We start from the raw sequence: 14,281 nt of genomic DNA, 5'->3' as shown, positions 1-14,281 counted from the left end.
AGAAAGGGCCAAGAACAGGAGTCTCCTTGTGGAGTCAGGGCTCTCCTTGTGGAGCCAGGCCTCTGTCCGCAAGGCTCGGCAATGCCGGGGCCTGTATTCCACTCGCTGTGACTGTAACACTTGGTGCAGTTAAAAGTAACTGACAGAGAAGGGAGAGGCGTGGCAGGGGTGGGGTGGGGGTGGGCACTGATTCATGCTTTATTTCCCGGAGACCTATCTTTCCTTCCTTTCTAACTTTATTTGGCTCTCTTGACAAAAGCCAAGAGGCAATAAATCCAAGTTGTAATCACAGTAACATGACCTTCATGACATGACAGAGCAAACAAAAACAGGCACCCCGGCAGAGAAAGGTCAAGAACAATAAGCCCAAGTGATGAGGAAGATAAACCAAGCTCCTGTGGGTGCTGGGTCAGGGTACCCTTTAAGAGAGCTGGGTCAGGTCAGGGCACTGGGTGACTGAGGTGAGGTGATCCTCAAGTATTTTGTCCCGGGTTATTTATTATTTTACTATTTCACTGAAAGAGCTGGGAAAAAAAAACAACGGAGTTATACATACAGTGAAAAACACAATTCAAAACTAAGTCTACATTCAGATATAAACGTTTTGAAACTGGTTGTTTTTCCACCCCTTAAACCTGGTGGACGCTTAGGACTGGAGCCAGGATGCGAGGACGGAGATGTGGCAGAGCCAGGTGAGCAGCACATGCGCCCGCCATAGAGGAGGTGGGCTTCCAGCACTAGGCACACATGGCGCTCCTTGGAAGGAAAGCTATGACCAGCCCATACAGCAAGTTAAAAAGCAGAGACATTACTTTGCCAACAAAGTAATGTCTGGTCAGAGCTATGGTTCTTCCAGTAGTCATGTATGGATGTGGGGTTTGGACTATAAAGAAAGCTGAGTGCCGAAGAATTGATGCTTTTGTGGTGTTGGAGAAGACTTGAGAGACCCGTGAACTTCAAGGTGATCTAACCAGTCCATCCTAGGGGAAATCAGTCCTGAATATTCACTGGAAGGATTGATGCTGAAGCTGAAACTCTGGTACTCTGGCCACCTGATGCGAAGAGCTGACTCATTGGAAAAGACCCTGCTGCTGGGAAAGATTGGGGGCGGGAGAAGGGGACGACAGAGGATGAGATGGTTCAATGGCATCACCGACTCAATGGACACGAGTTTGAATAAACTCCAGAAGTTGGTGATGGACAGCGAGGCCTAGCATGCTACAGTCCATGGGGTCGCGGGGAGTCGATATGACTGAGTGCTGAACTGAACTGATATGTGTGTGACCCAGGGCCTTTTGCATGGACCTTGCATGAAACAGAAACCTGAGGGCACTGTGCCCAACATCTGTCCAGATTGCCTCCTCTTGCTATTCTGACCAGTTGCTCCCTGTCCTCATCTAATGAGCCATGAGAGCCACAGAACCTCTAGGACAAAAGGTGCCACCCCTCCCCAGCTCCTGGGGCTTTCTTCCACTGTGTCAGATGATTCCACTTCTCCAGATAAGTCCCTAAGTTGTGTCTGACTCTGTCACTCCTATGGACTGTATCCTGCCATGCTCCTCTGTCCATGGAATTTCCCAGGCAAGAATACTGGAGTGGGTTGCCATTTCCTACTCCAGGGGATCTTCCCAACCCAGGGATCAAACCTGCATCAGCTGCATTGGCAGGTGGATTCTATACCACTGAGCCACCAGGGTGAGGTAGATGTCCTTATTTTTACAATGTTGACTCCTGAAAAACCCATGTGTAGATTAGTGTGGGCCTGCTGGCCTAAACCTGAAAACCCACTGAGCACCTGCAGAATCTCACAAATAATACTTTTGATGCTCTGACTGATGAAGCCCAAAGAAAGGCTGCACTGGATTCAACATGGAAGGTTTCACTCCAAGTCTAGACTTGATGGGGACGTTCCATTTACACTACAGATGGAGGCCCCTGAGGAGGGCAAGAGCTTTGTGCTGAAGCACCAGACCAGACCCAGAATCCCAGCAACCCTGATTTCTAGCCTGAGGACTTTTCTGGGAACTCTGGCAGTCAAATACAGGATGTGGGTTTTTGCTCAAACAATTCTGATTTGACCCACCTCCATCACTTTCTGCCTTCCTATTTTATCTTGCTGAACCTGTTTTTTTCAATAAAAAATCTGGAACAGGCACACAAGCTCACATGCACTACTTACATGAGATAATATATGTGCAATGTGCCTTACAAGTGACTGTATGCGCTTTACAAGTGATTTTCAAACTTTTACCTACAGAGCACACCCACCATGGAAAAAAAATTTCTTTACATAATAAGCCTGTATTCACATGTATGTGTGTGGTCAGTTGCATCTGACTCTTTTCGACCCCATGGAGTGTAGCCCGCCAGGCTCCTCTGTCCACTGAATTTCCCAGGCAAGAATACCACAGCGGGTTGCCATTTCCTCCTCCAGGGGATCTTCACAATACACGGATCCAACAGGCGTCTCCTGCAACTCACGCATTGGCAGGCAGAATCTTTACCACTGTGCCACCTGGGAAGCCCTATATACATGTATAAATATATACAACTGAAACAAAGGTTTCACAAAAATAATACTTACCTTACTACTCGAGATTACTTGGCTTTTTCTATTTCATTTTTTAAAAAGCTGGTCCGATTCACTACCCTCATTTCAAGACTATCTGGATCATGGAAAAAGCAAGAGAGTTCCAGAAAAACATCAATTCCTGCTTTATTGACTATGCCAAAGCCTTTGTGTGGATAACAATAAACTGTGGAAAATTCTGAAAGAGATGGGAATACCAGACCACCTGACCTGCCTCTTGAGAAATCTGTATGCGGGTCAGAAAGCAACAGTTAGAACTGGACATGGAACAACAGATTGGTTCCAAATCGGGAAAGGAGTACGTCAAGGCTGTATATTGTCACCCTGCTTATTTAACTTCTATGCAGAGTACATCATGAGAAACGCTGGACTGGAAGAAACACAGGCTGGAATCAAGATTGTCGGGAGAAATATCAATAACCTCAGATATGCAGATGACACCACCCTTATGGCAGAAAGTGAAGAGGAACTAAAAAGCTTCTTGATGGAAGTGAAAGTGGAGAGTGAAAAAGTTGGCTTAAAGCTCAACATTCAGAAAACGAAGATCATGGCATCTGGTCCCATCACTCCACGGGAAATAGATGGGGAAACAGTAGAAACAGTGTCAGACTTTATTTTTCTGGGCTCCAAAATCACTGCAGATGGTGACTGCAGCCATGAAATTAAAAGACGCTTAGTCCTTGGAAGGAAAGTTATGAGCAACCTAGATAGCATATTGAAAAGCAGAGACATTACTTTGCCAACAAAGGTTTGTCTAGTCAAGGCTATGGTTTTTCCTGTGGTCATGTATGGATGTGAGAGTTGGACTGTGAAGAAGGCTGAGCGCCAAAGAATTGATGCTTTTGAACTGTGGTGTTGGAGAAGACTCCTGAGAGCCCCTTGGACTGCAAGGAGATCCAACCAGTCCATTCTGAAGGAGATCAGCCCTGGGATTTCTTTGGAATGAATGATGCTAAAGCTGAAACTCCAGTACTTTGGCCACCTCATGGGAAGAGCTGACTCACTGGAAAAGACTGATGCTGAGAGGGATTGGGGGCAGAAGGGGACGACAGAGGATGAGATGGCTGGATGGCATCACCGACTCGATGGACGTGAGTCTGAGTGAACTCCAGGAGTTGGTGATGGACAGGGAGGCCTGGCGTGCTGCGATTCATGGGGTCGCAGAGTCGGACGCGACTGAGCGACTGAACTGAACTGAACTGAAAAGGATGTTACGGAGAAGGCAATGGCAACCCACTCCGGTACTCTTGCCTGGAAAATCCCATGGACGGAGGAGCCTGGTGGGCTGCAGTCCATGGGGTCGCGAAGAGTCGGACACGACTGAGCAACTTCACTTTCACTTTTCACTGTCATGCATTGGAGAAGGAAATGGCAACCCACTCCAGTGTTCTTGCCTGGAGAATCCCAGGGACGGCAGAACCTGGTGGGCTGCCGCTTATGGAGTCGCACAGAGTAGGACACGACTCAAGCGACAGAGCAGCAGCAGCAGCAAAGAGATGTTACAGTTTTGTTTTTTTAAAAAACATTGTTGGAAACCACAGAGTCGTTGGTTATTACAGTTATGATTCTCAGGGATGGTCTAGGGGCTAGGAATCTTCACTGCCAGTGCAACAAAGCACGAGGTCAAGGTTATTAGGTCAAGCTCTCGAGAGCCCTGTTGTCAAGGAAACGACTCAGCCCCGCCAGCTTCGGCAGACCCGTACAGGCCGCAACCTGCGGAGAAGAGGAGTGGCCCGAGGCCCTGTCACTCAACTCAGGCTCGGGAGCCCCGCCCCCACGCCCGGCGCGCCCGGAAGGCCTGCCCCCTCGCCGAGGTTTAGCGAGGTAGGCCGCGATTGGAGGTTCAGACGTTGACGAAGCTTTCCGCTTTGGGTGGCCTTTCCGCTCGGGCGGCTGTCGAGGGGGGCTCGGGGAACATTTAGCGGGGCTTCACGGTCCCTGAGCCCTCGGAAGTGCGATGAGGTCGGTTAGCTACGTACAGCGCGTAGCCCTAGAGTTCAGCGGGAGCCTCTTCCCACACGCCATTTGCCTCGGAGACGTTGACAACGACACGGTCGGTGCATGCGCACTGGAGACGCAGTCGTCTGCGCACGCGGGGCGGAGCCAGGGGCGGGGGAGGCGGCCGGCGCCTACGTGCTGCGTGGGAGCGGATGGCGTGCCCTGCAGGCTGGGCGGTGCGGTCCGCGCGCGTGCGCACGGGCGCTAGGGGAAATGGACTGGGAGGGGCCGTGTGGGCAGGTCCGGTTCAAGGTGTCCTGGCTGCGTTGCTCCGGAACCCTGGTCCGGTGTCCTTCTAGGGGCTCGCGTAACGTGTCTGCTGCGTGGTTCAATGACTTGTGTCCAGGAGGAACCAATAAACTGCATGGCCGGCTTCCCCGCCCTTCCGTGGCCCGCTTCCCTTTCAGAGCCTCGGAAAATAAACAAGGAGGGCGTGTGCGGCTCCGCAGGAGCACCTGCCTCCCGACCCGGCCTGGCCCGGCCCACCGGACGGCTTTAAGCGCCTGGCCGGGAAGTCTTCGCCTGGCCGGCCATCCTTGGCTTGAGTTACAAGCTCAGTGTCCATCTCCCTTTCCTCTCCTTCCTTCTCCCGTCGTTAAAGTGTGTTAATACCAGTAGAACAGGCCCGAACCGAGTCTGGTGCTCGGTGAAGGCTCAGGGAAGCCTCAGCGTTGTCGTTAGTGTTGGATTGTGGTCCGAGGATTCTGCGAAATTCTGGGGAATTCAAAAGTGGACGGAACACTCCCACTGCGCGATAGTCACAATAATAGAGAAATGTCATAAGCCCATTGATTAAAATGTGCCAAGCGTTCTAGGGTGGGGGCATCGAAGGGGGCCGTGGCTGTTGAGGGTGCGGGACGCTTTTTTCCCATAATCTCTATTTCACAGTCTAAATGCAAAGCACATTGTTGCCCTCTGGCTACCTGCGTCTCATCCTCACCTCCCTGTTCTATGCTCTCTTTTCCCTGGGAATACACTCAGTTCAGTTCAGTTCAGTCGCTCAGTCGTGTCCGACTCTTTGCGACCCCATGAATCGCAGCACGCCAGGCCTCCCTGTCCATCACCAACTCCCGGCGTTCACTCAAACTCACGTCCATCGAGTCGGTGATGCCATCCAGCGGTCTCATTCTCTGTCGTCCCCTTTTCCTCCTGCCCCCAATCCCTCTCAGCATCAGAGTCTTTTCCAATGAATCAACTCTTCGCATGAGGTGGCCAAAGTACTGGAGTTTCAGCTTTAGCATCATTCCTTCCAAAGAACACCCAGGGCTGATGTCCTTTAGAATGGACTGGTTGGATCTCCTTGCAGTCCAAGGGGCTCTCAGGAGTCTTCTCCAACACCACAGTTCAAAAGCATCGATTCTTCGGCGCTCAGCCTTCTTCACAGTCCAACTCTCACATCCATACATGACCACAGGAAAAACCATAGCCTTGACTAGACAAACCTTTGTTGGCAAAGTAATGTCTCTGCTTTTCAATATGCTATCTAGGTTGCTCATAACTTTCCTTCCAAGGACTAAGCGTCTTTTAATTTCATGGCTGCAGTCACCATCTGCAGTGATTTTGGAGCCCAGAAAAATGAAGTCTGACACTGTTTCCACTGTTTCCCCATCTATTTCCCATGGAGTGATGGGACCAGATGCCATGATCTTCGTTTTCTGAATGTTGAGCTTTAAGCCAACTTTTTCACTCTCCTCTTTCACTTTCATCAAGAGGCTCTTTAGTTCCTCTTCACGTGCTGCCATAGGGCTAAAACATCCCACCACTCACCCCCACCCCATCCTGCCCCGCCCCTAGCCTCCTTTGCCCTGTGATGGGAAAGGTATTTTGAGGCCTCTTTGCTCTACCTCCTCTAGGGAGGAAAAAGTTATTCTCGTAAATTTGTATTATGTTTTCTGGGCTTTCACGTTTCTTCATATACTAAGCAGTATAATTTTATGAGAAAATCAAGGGAGGCATTTTTTTTTTTTTTTTCTTCCCATTTTATTTTATTTTTAAACTTTACATAATTGTATTAGTTTTGCCAAATATCAAAATGAATCCTCCACAGGTATACATGCGCTCCCCATCCAAGGGAGGCATTTTAGAGTAGTAAATTACCGAAGTGACTCTAGAGATAGTCATTTTCCATTTTATCAGATCGTCTTCTTTGTTTAAAAGGGAAGATTATATGCCTTTTCTCATAGCTTCAGTGTAACTTTTTTTTTTGAAATTAAATTGTACTTTTCTAACTGCATTGCACACTCAGTTCTGCAACATTAGGTATATTATACTACCCTTAAAAAAAAAGTTGTAAGCTTCAGAATGACAGGAATTTTTAATCTTTTTTTCCACTGCTGTATTTCCTTCCAACACCTATAATGCCTGGTGCATAATTAACACTCAATAAATGTTTGTTGACTAAATGAGGGTTGTTAGGAAAGGCAGATGTTATTATGTATCTCAAGGCAATTTGAGGGGCTTTGCCTGTTATCAATAAATGTAATTAAAAGAAGGGCAAGTAGGTGAGGTAGTTGGCTAGTGATAGGATGTGGTCCATTCAGCCTGCATGAGTGTACATAGACATTTTGTAACTGGTGCTCCAGGCCAATCTTAGGAGATTCCAGGCCAGAAAAAAGACTTTTATTTCATCTGGATAAACCATTCATCTAAAGTTTTTTACAAGTGATTTATTTCCTGCTAAGAGGGAGAAGCCAGGGATAGAATACACACCCACTCAGAGAGAACTCACTTCCTTTCTGTTAGCATTTCTGAGTGAAGCTGTGCTCTGCAGCTTGGTTCTGTAGTGTCACCGAGTGACCTCCAGAGGCCAGGGCCAGGATGGACTGCCTAGGAGCACCCATGCTGGGGAGCAGGTGGAGTACCCTGGAAGGGTCCCTTCCAGGACGCCTGCTGTGGCCTGGGTTCTGCCCGCTGAGCGGCACCTGCTTGCTCACCACACTTAACCACACTGCTCTATGAGTCTCATCCCTGCATCTGTGCCCTTGCTGACTGAGGTCCTTCTCAGCAGTTGTTAAACTGCAAGTCTGTGGCATCTGTCTTTGGATCCCCACCAAAGATTTTTCCCTGAAAAAAAAAAAACTAAAGGGCTGATTGGGCATTCTCTTTGATTCTGATTTTTCTTTGTTTCTTAAAAAAAAAAAAAAAAAATTATAATTTGTCTATTAACGGAATTACCTGGCAGTCCACTGGTTAAAACTCGGCGTTTCCACTGCAAGGGGCACAGGTTTGATTTTCTAGTCCAGAAACTAAAAGATTGCTCATGCTTCACCGCATGGCGAAAAAAAAAAATCTCTTGAGAAAATAGTATTCATATGAGGACAGGAGGGGTGTTAGATGTCCCCCTAAGGGGGAATCTTGAAAGGACATCTGGAAATAGGTTTGTGGAGCCAGTTGGTTTTCATGGTTATCCCCTTGAAAGGGCAGCCAGCCTTTGGGGAACCTCTGGGAAAGGAGGGCCCAGGTGTAAATGGTGAAGAGGCTCCAGACCCTCCTGGGAGCTTGGCCACCACTTGAGGGCACTAGAGGCCCAGAACTCAGATGCTGCCCCTCAGGCACCTCCAGTGGAGATGCAGGCACCACTGCCTTCAAGTGGTGGCTAAGCTCCCGGGAGCGTCTGGAGCCTCTTCACCATTTACACCTGGGCCCGCTCGGAGGCACCAACATCAAAAGATCTTGTTGCTAGAGGAGGGAGTGCCCCAGAGCCACCACTGTTTTTATTTGGCCTCTGATTAAGTATGAACTCTGAAGGTAAATTCCCCAAGTGTGTTAGTCACTCAGTCGTGTCCGACTCTTTGCGACCCCATGGACTGTAGCCCACCAGGCTCCTCTGTCCATGGGATTCTCCAGGCAAGAACACTGGAGTGGGTTGCCGTTCTCTTCTTCAGGGGATCTTCCTGAACCCAGATCTCCTGCAGGGCAGGCAGATTCTTTACCATCTGAACCACCAGGGAAGCCCTAAATTCCCCCAAAGTTGCATATGTGGGGTTGTTTTCAAAACTTGTCCCACGCATCAGGGTGAATTAGAAGAGCCAAAGGCAGGCAGGTAGGGCGTTGAGCTGTTCAGATGTCAGGCTCTTCTGAGATGGATCGCAGATTCTGTATTGCCCCTTGTCTGAGCTGCCCTGCTCTCAAAGCCCACACACCGCTGCATGGAAATAAACTGGGAAACCATGGCTGTGTTGGTCTCAAAATATCTGTGATAAAGTCAATGAAGATACAGATTGAGGTCTTGTGGTTTCTGCAGGGTGGGCCGAGTCTAGAAGGCCTTGCATGGCTCAGCAGGACCCCAGCCTAACCCTCTCTTCTCTCTCCATTTGAAGTTAAATGAACTGGTGGTGGGGGACACCAGCGGAAAGCTGTCAGTGTATAAGAATGATGATAGCCGGCCGTGGCTCACCTGCTCCTGCCAGGGAATGGTCAGTATTCAACCCTGGGTCCCTCCTGTCCAGGCACTGTCGAAGCTGGGGGCCCCCACCGAGCTCCCCAGCTTGTGCTCGGCCACCAGCTCCTGGTTCAGGGCTCATTTGAGTCAGGGAGGGAAGCCCCCAGGCAGAGCTCACCCAGCTGTCACTCACGGGTGCACACGTACACAGCTGGGCTGGTTTTCATTGTATGTGATGGAATGACTCCCCTAGTACTCCTGGATCTGCATAGGTTGTCCGTTGGTATGAAGTACAGTAGAAAACGGGGGCGGTCATTTGATTAGGTCTAGACACGGTAGTCTGGCTCCCTTGATATGTGTAGTTTTTGTTTTGTTTAAGCCCAAGTTGTTGTCACTGCTTTAGGTCCACATACCACTGGTACACGGGACCCAGAGCACGGTAACAGGATTAGCACAGCCTCTTGACGCGGGCCATGTGCACGCGCTTTCAGCGAATGATGGAGTTGCAAGGAGGTCAGGGAGCACTGGGGTCCCTAGGCGCGTCCCCCGAGCCCCTCTCTATTCTCTTGCAGCTCACTTGCGTTGGGGTTGGAGACGTGTGTAATAAAGGAAAGGTAAGAAGCCCAGGGGCCCCCCGGGCTTCTCTCGGCCCACCCCCGATTCCCATGCTCTGACCACCAGCCCCCTCCTCTGCCTCGTCTCGCCCAGAACCTGGTGGTGGCTGTGAGTGCCGAGGGCTGGTTTCACTTGTGTGACCTGACGCCTGCCAAGTCCCTGGATGGTTCCGGGCACCACGAGACCCTTGGTGGGGAGGAGCAGCGCCCAGTCTTCAAGCAGCACATCCCTGCCAACACCAAGGTCATGCTGATCAGCGACATCGGTGGGCATGGCTGTGTTTGCAGGCAGCTGGGGAGTAGGAGTTGGGGCAGCAGAGCAGGGGTCAAGGGAGCTGGGGGGTTGTCAGTATTCGTCTGGGCAGTTGTTATGCGTTTAACGCCGAGTTATTGCGCTCCTGTCATAAACCAGGCATTGTCCTGGGTACTGGGGTTGCAGTAGTGAATAAAACAGACAAAGATCATGGCCCTCTTGGACATTTACAAGGTAGCAACAAAAAATAACCAATAGAAATGGGGTAAGAAAATGAAATAGTACACTCGAAGGTATAGAGGAGATACATCAAGAAAGGGGCTGGAGGGTGTTGAGGGAAAGATGGCTGTTCTGAGAGGAGTTGTCAGGGAAGTCCCTGCTGGGAGGGGTCATCTGAGCAACAGGTCAGGGTTGAGGGGAGTGAGCCCTCAAGGTCAAGGTCAAGGATGCGGGGCGGGTACTTGGGCCAGAGGCCATCTGGAGGGTGTTGGTAGGGATATGGGTGCATCAAGACACTGGAGTCGTGTACCCAGGGAAGAGATGACAGGCCCTGCAAGGCAGCTGCCTGGTTCTGGATGTGAGGGAGGGTAGAGAGCGGGTCCCAGGCTCCAGGGGTTGGGTGGCGGCTCAGCAGGTGGGCCCGAGGTTGAACCTGATAAAAAGTGCTGGTGCTGGAGGGGTGGGGAGAGCGTGCTGGCAGGACTCAGCTGACCAAGGCAGACTTGGCTCCAAACCTGTCTTATTTTCCGGATGTGCAGATGGTGATGGCCGTTGTGAGCTGGTGGTGGGCTACACAGACCGAGTTGTCCGGGCTTTCCGCTGGGAAGACCTGGGTGAAGGCGCCGAGCACCCGATGGGGCAGCTGGTGTTGCTCAAGAAGTGGATGCTGGAGGGTCAGGTGGGCAGCTGAGGCCGGGACCGCAGACCAGGGGTGGGGAGGGGCTCCATCCTCCAGGGGACTTGGGGCTGAGGCGCAGGCGGGAAGAAGGGAAAATCGCCCTGTGACTGAGACCCGGAGGAGTTCACTTCCAGTGAGAGTCTTAGGGGAGACTGCGGGTAACAGGCAGACAGGAAAGGCCACTGTGCTGAGTCAAGGGTGTGACGGTGGGTGTGGTGTGTCGTGGTGGGTGGTCCCCGTGGACTCTGCCTTTCCCCTGCTGCTGTCCTTGAAGGCTAAGGATGTGTCCCAGGGCTCCTACCCTCCTGTCCCGGCCTCTGCAGGCTCCCGCTTCTCTCCCCAGCCCCCTGTAAGCCCCCATCCTCTGGTGCAGGTGGACAGTCTCTCGGTGACTCCAGGGCCCCTGGGTGTTCCTGAACTGATGGTGTCTCAGCCAGGCTGTGCTTATGCGATTCTGCTGTGTACCTGGAACAAGGACCCTGGGGCGACCCCCACCTCTGAGGGACCCATGGAGGGCACTCGGTAAGGGGTGTGTGGGTCTGTGGACAGTGGTGTGCCTGGCACTGAGGTGGGCTCCCAGGGCCGAGGACGGGTCTGCAGTTGGCAGAGCTGCGTTGGCCGATTCCCCGCGCTGGCACCAGAGCCCCATTAAGGAAGATTGTTCTGGGGCCAGGGAGTCCGGGCCATGAGTTGTGGCAACTGAGGAGGTTCTGGGGTTCCAGCCTGGCAGCTCCGCGCTCTCTCCCCGTCTCTTGACCTTCCCCCTGGGCCAGGCGGGCTGGGCTGTCAAGTCTCCAACCTGGTCTACACCCTGGAATCTCGTACAGAGATGAGCACAAGGGGTTGGGAGAACCAGGTTCTCTTGGGCTCCCACTTAGCGCCACCCCCACCCCCTTCCCCACAGGGAGCCCCTGGCTGCCCGGGACGTTGTGTTGCACCAGACCTCTGGCCGCATCCACAACAAGAACGTCTCCACTCACCTCATCGGCAACATCAAGCGAGGTGGGGGCGGCGGGGGTGGGGTGGGGCGGCGGGTGCAGGGGTGAGGGGGGAGGAGGGCAGGTGCGGGGCCTCCCTCGGTCTCTAGCCGTCCCTCCCCACCCTCAGTGCCGGCTCTGATCTCACCTTTCCTTCTTCTGGTCCTTCCTCCCTGCCCGCCCCCACCCCAAATCCCTTCCCACCTAGGCCACAGCCCCGACAGCAGTGCCTCTGGCCTCTTTGCTCTCTGCACCCTGGATGGTGAGTCCCCCAGGTCAGCCGTGGGCTGTGCAGGGTGGGTGGTCATGGGCCCAGATACCTGCGCAGAGATGGGGTCTCCAGCCCGGCCTGCCTCTCCTCGCAGGGACCCTGAAGCTCATGGAGGAGGCGGACAGGCTGCTGTGGTCGGTGCAGGTGGACCACCAGCTCTTCGCCCTTGAGAAACTGGACGTCACGGTGAGTGGGACCTGGAGGAGGGGGGCGGCCTCCTTCAGTGGGGCCACTCTCCCTCCACAGCCAAGTCTTCCCTCCTCTTAGGGCTCCCTGGAGAGGTCTGACCCCCCTGAAGTGAGCAGCACCCCCGCAGGAGGCCTCTCTCAGAGGCTCCCAGCAACCCCTACATCCGCTGTGTGGCCTTTTTCAGGGCAACGGGCATGAGGAGGTGGTCGCCTGTGCCTGGGACGGCCAGACGTACATCATCGACCACAACCGCACCGTCGTCCGCTTCCAGGTGGACGAGAACATCCGTGCCTTCTGTGCAGGTGGGATCCTGCCCCGTGCCCAGCACACCTGTCCCCTCGCTCCAGTGACCTGGGGAGAGGGGTCGTCACCCGAGAGAAGCTGCCTGTGTTCCCCGGGGCTGCCACTGAGACAGGAACTCGGCAAACACCCCCTGGGACGCCGTCCTGCCGGGGTTTCCCTCCGTGTCAGGAATGGACCAGATATCTTACTGTTTTCCTTGCTTTACTGAGTTCCCAACAGAGGAGAAACAGAAAGGGGCCTTCAGTGCTCTGCTCGGTGTCTGTGGGCGGCTGGAAACTGCTGACACAAATACCCATGGGGCCTGAGCCTCCCAACCTTGTCTCCCCATCCCCGACCCCCCAGGCCTGTATGCCTGCAAAGACAGCCGCAACAGCCCCTGCCTCGTGTACGTCACGTTCAACCAGAAGATCTACGTGTACTGGGAGGTGCAGTTGGAGCGGATGGAGTCCACCAACCTGCTCAAAGTGCTGGAGGCCCAGCCGGAGTTCCGGGAGCTGCTGGGAGAGCTGGGCGTGGGTGAGACCCGGGATTGGTGGGGCTGCTGGGAGAGCTGGGTGTGGGTGAGCCCTGGGGCCCGTGGCTGCAGGCACCCAGTGGCACAGGTCCCAGCAGACCCACCAGCCTCCGTCTCTCCCTCAGATCCTGATGAGCTGCCCGCCGCCCGCGCCCTGCTTCACCAAACCCTCTACCATCCAAACCAGCCTCCACAGTGCTCCCCCGCGGGCCCCCAGGACCCCACCTAGCTGGACCGGCTTCCTGGCAGAACAAGGAGCCTTCTGAACCTCCCCGCCGCCCCCACCCCCACAGCTGTCTGGCATCTGGAAGACAGGGAGTGCACATTACTGGGGAAGGATGGCGGCACCCTTGGGTGCTGGGGACTGTAGACCCCCTGGTCGTCTTGGTGAAGGAAGAGACAAGCTGCCCCTCTGCCCATTTCCTTGTGTACCTCACCTGTCCCGTCAGCAGGCACTGCCCCTCCCCAGAGCCCCCTACTCCTGTTGTTTGTGAGGAGTGGCTACACACACAGGGCCCCCTACTTGTGGGGCCCCAACTTGAAAGGAAACCAGGCTTTGGGGCCAGAAGAGTGAAGGCAGTGAGGGCCCAGCCCCCCACAAGTTCCATCTCCTGCAGCTCCAGGCGACTGACTTTACATTCCCGTAACATTCCTGTTACAGGAATGGCGAACCACAGATCTTCTTCCACCATGGTGGGGTTACACCCTCATTAAGCCATCATAGGTTGAAAATATCGTTAAGTGGAAAATGCATTTCCCACACCCCACCTGCTGAACATCACAGCTTAGCCTCCTCTGTGTTAACTGTGCTCCAAGCACTTACATCAGCCTGCAGTTGGACACAATCAGCTAACACAAGCCTCTTTTATAATAAAGTGTCATTTATGAAAGTGTTGGAATAAAGTGGGTATCTCCTGTGGTTTACTAAATACTGTACTGAGACACAGTGGTGACTGAGTACAGAATGGTTCTAAGTATGTTGGTTGTTCACGCTCATGATTTTAAAATCTGATGTGGGTTTTCAATCCCAACGACAATCAGAACGGTACCCGGTGCTCCTTATATCCCTTCTGCTGTGGATTCCTCTGCTCCGAGTCAGTGGTTTTTACATTGCAGGTTGCATGTCCATGCACACGTGTGTGCTGAGGGCAACATAGAATGTCCCTACCGTGTGTGAGCTGTGTTCAGAGGAACTGGAAAACCTGTACTCTCAATTACACTGACCCCAGCCAGAAGGTCACCCCAGGGGAAGGTCCACGCTCATATTTCCTTCTGTTTGGGAGTAAGGGCAGG

General features: G+C 52.9%; 1 protein-coding gene across 1 annotated transcript; it reads left to right on the top strand.

Moving 5' to 3' along the window:
- The first annotated feature begins 4,354 nt into the window (after positions 1–4,354).
- Positions 4,355–13,887, top strand: ITFG2 (integrin alpha FG-GAP repeat containing 2). Its single transcript, NM_174562.3, has 12 exons — positions 4,355–4,643; positions 8,908–9,003; positions 9,542–9,583; positions 9,678–9,849; positions 10,595–10,734; positions 11,108–11,256; positions 11,639–11,736; positions 11,920–11,973; positions 12,077–12,168; positions 12,356–12,473; positions 12,817–12,990; positions 13,114–13,887. Exons 1-12 carry the CDS (start codon positions 4,548–4,550, stop codon positions 13,215–13,217), a joined length of 1,335 nt encoding a protein of 444 aa, NP_776987.2. The 5' UTR covers positions 4,355–4,547; the 3' UTR covers positions 13,218–13,887.
- Positions 13,888–14,281: the final 394 nt, after the last annotated feature.

The sequence above is a fragment of the Bos taurus genome, chromosome 5 (genome assembly GCF_002263795.3).
Source record: "Bos taurus isolate L1 Dominette 01449 registration number 42190680 breed Hereford chromosome 5, ARS-UCD2.0, whole genome shotgun sequence".
Taxonomy (NCBI): domain Eukaryota; kingdom Metazoa; phylum Chordata; class Mammalia; order Artiodactyla; family Bovidae; genus Bos; species Bos taurus.
Note: the sequence above shows the minus strand (reverse complement) of the source record. Positions and strands in the feature narration are given on the sequence as shown.

Bases quoted from the DNA above. Each gene is read 5' to 3' on its own strand.
- ITFG2 (NM_174562.3), top strand. From the start codon at position 4,548: ATGAGGTCGGTTAGCTACGTACAGCGCGTAGCCCTAGAGTTCAGCGGG. The intron at 4,644-8,907 runs GTCGGTGCATGC...CTCCATTTGAAG, and splicing joins GAGACGTTGACAACGACACG to TTAAATGAACTGGTGGTGGG. The intron at 12,991-13,113 runs GTGAGACCCGGG...TCTCTCCCTCAG, and splicing joins GCTGGGAGAGCTGGGCGTGG to ATCCTGATGAGCTGCCCGCC.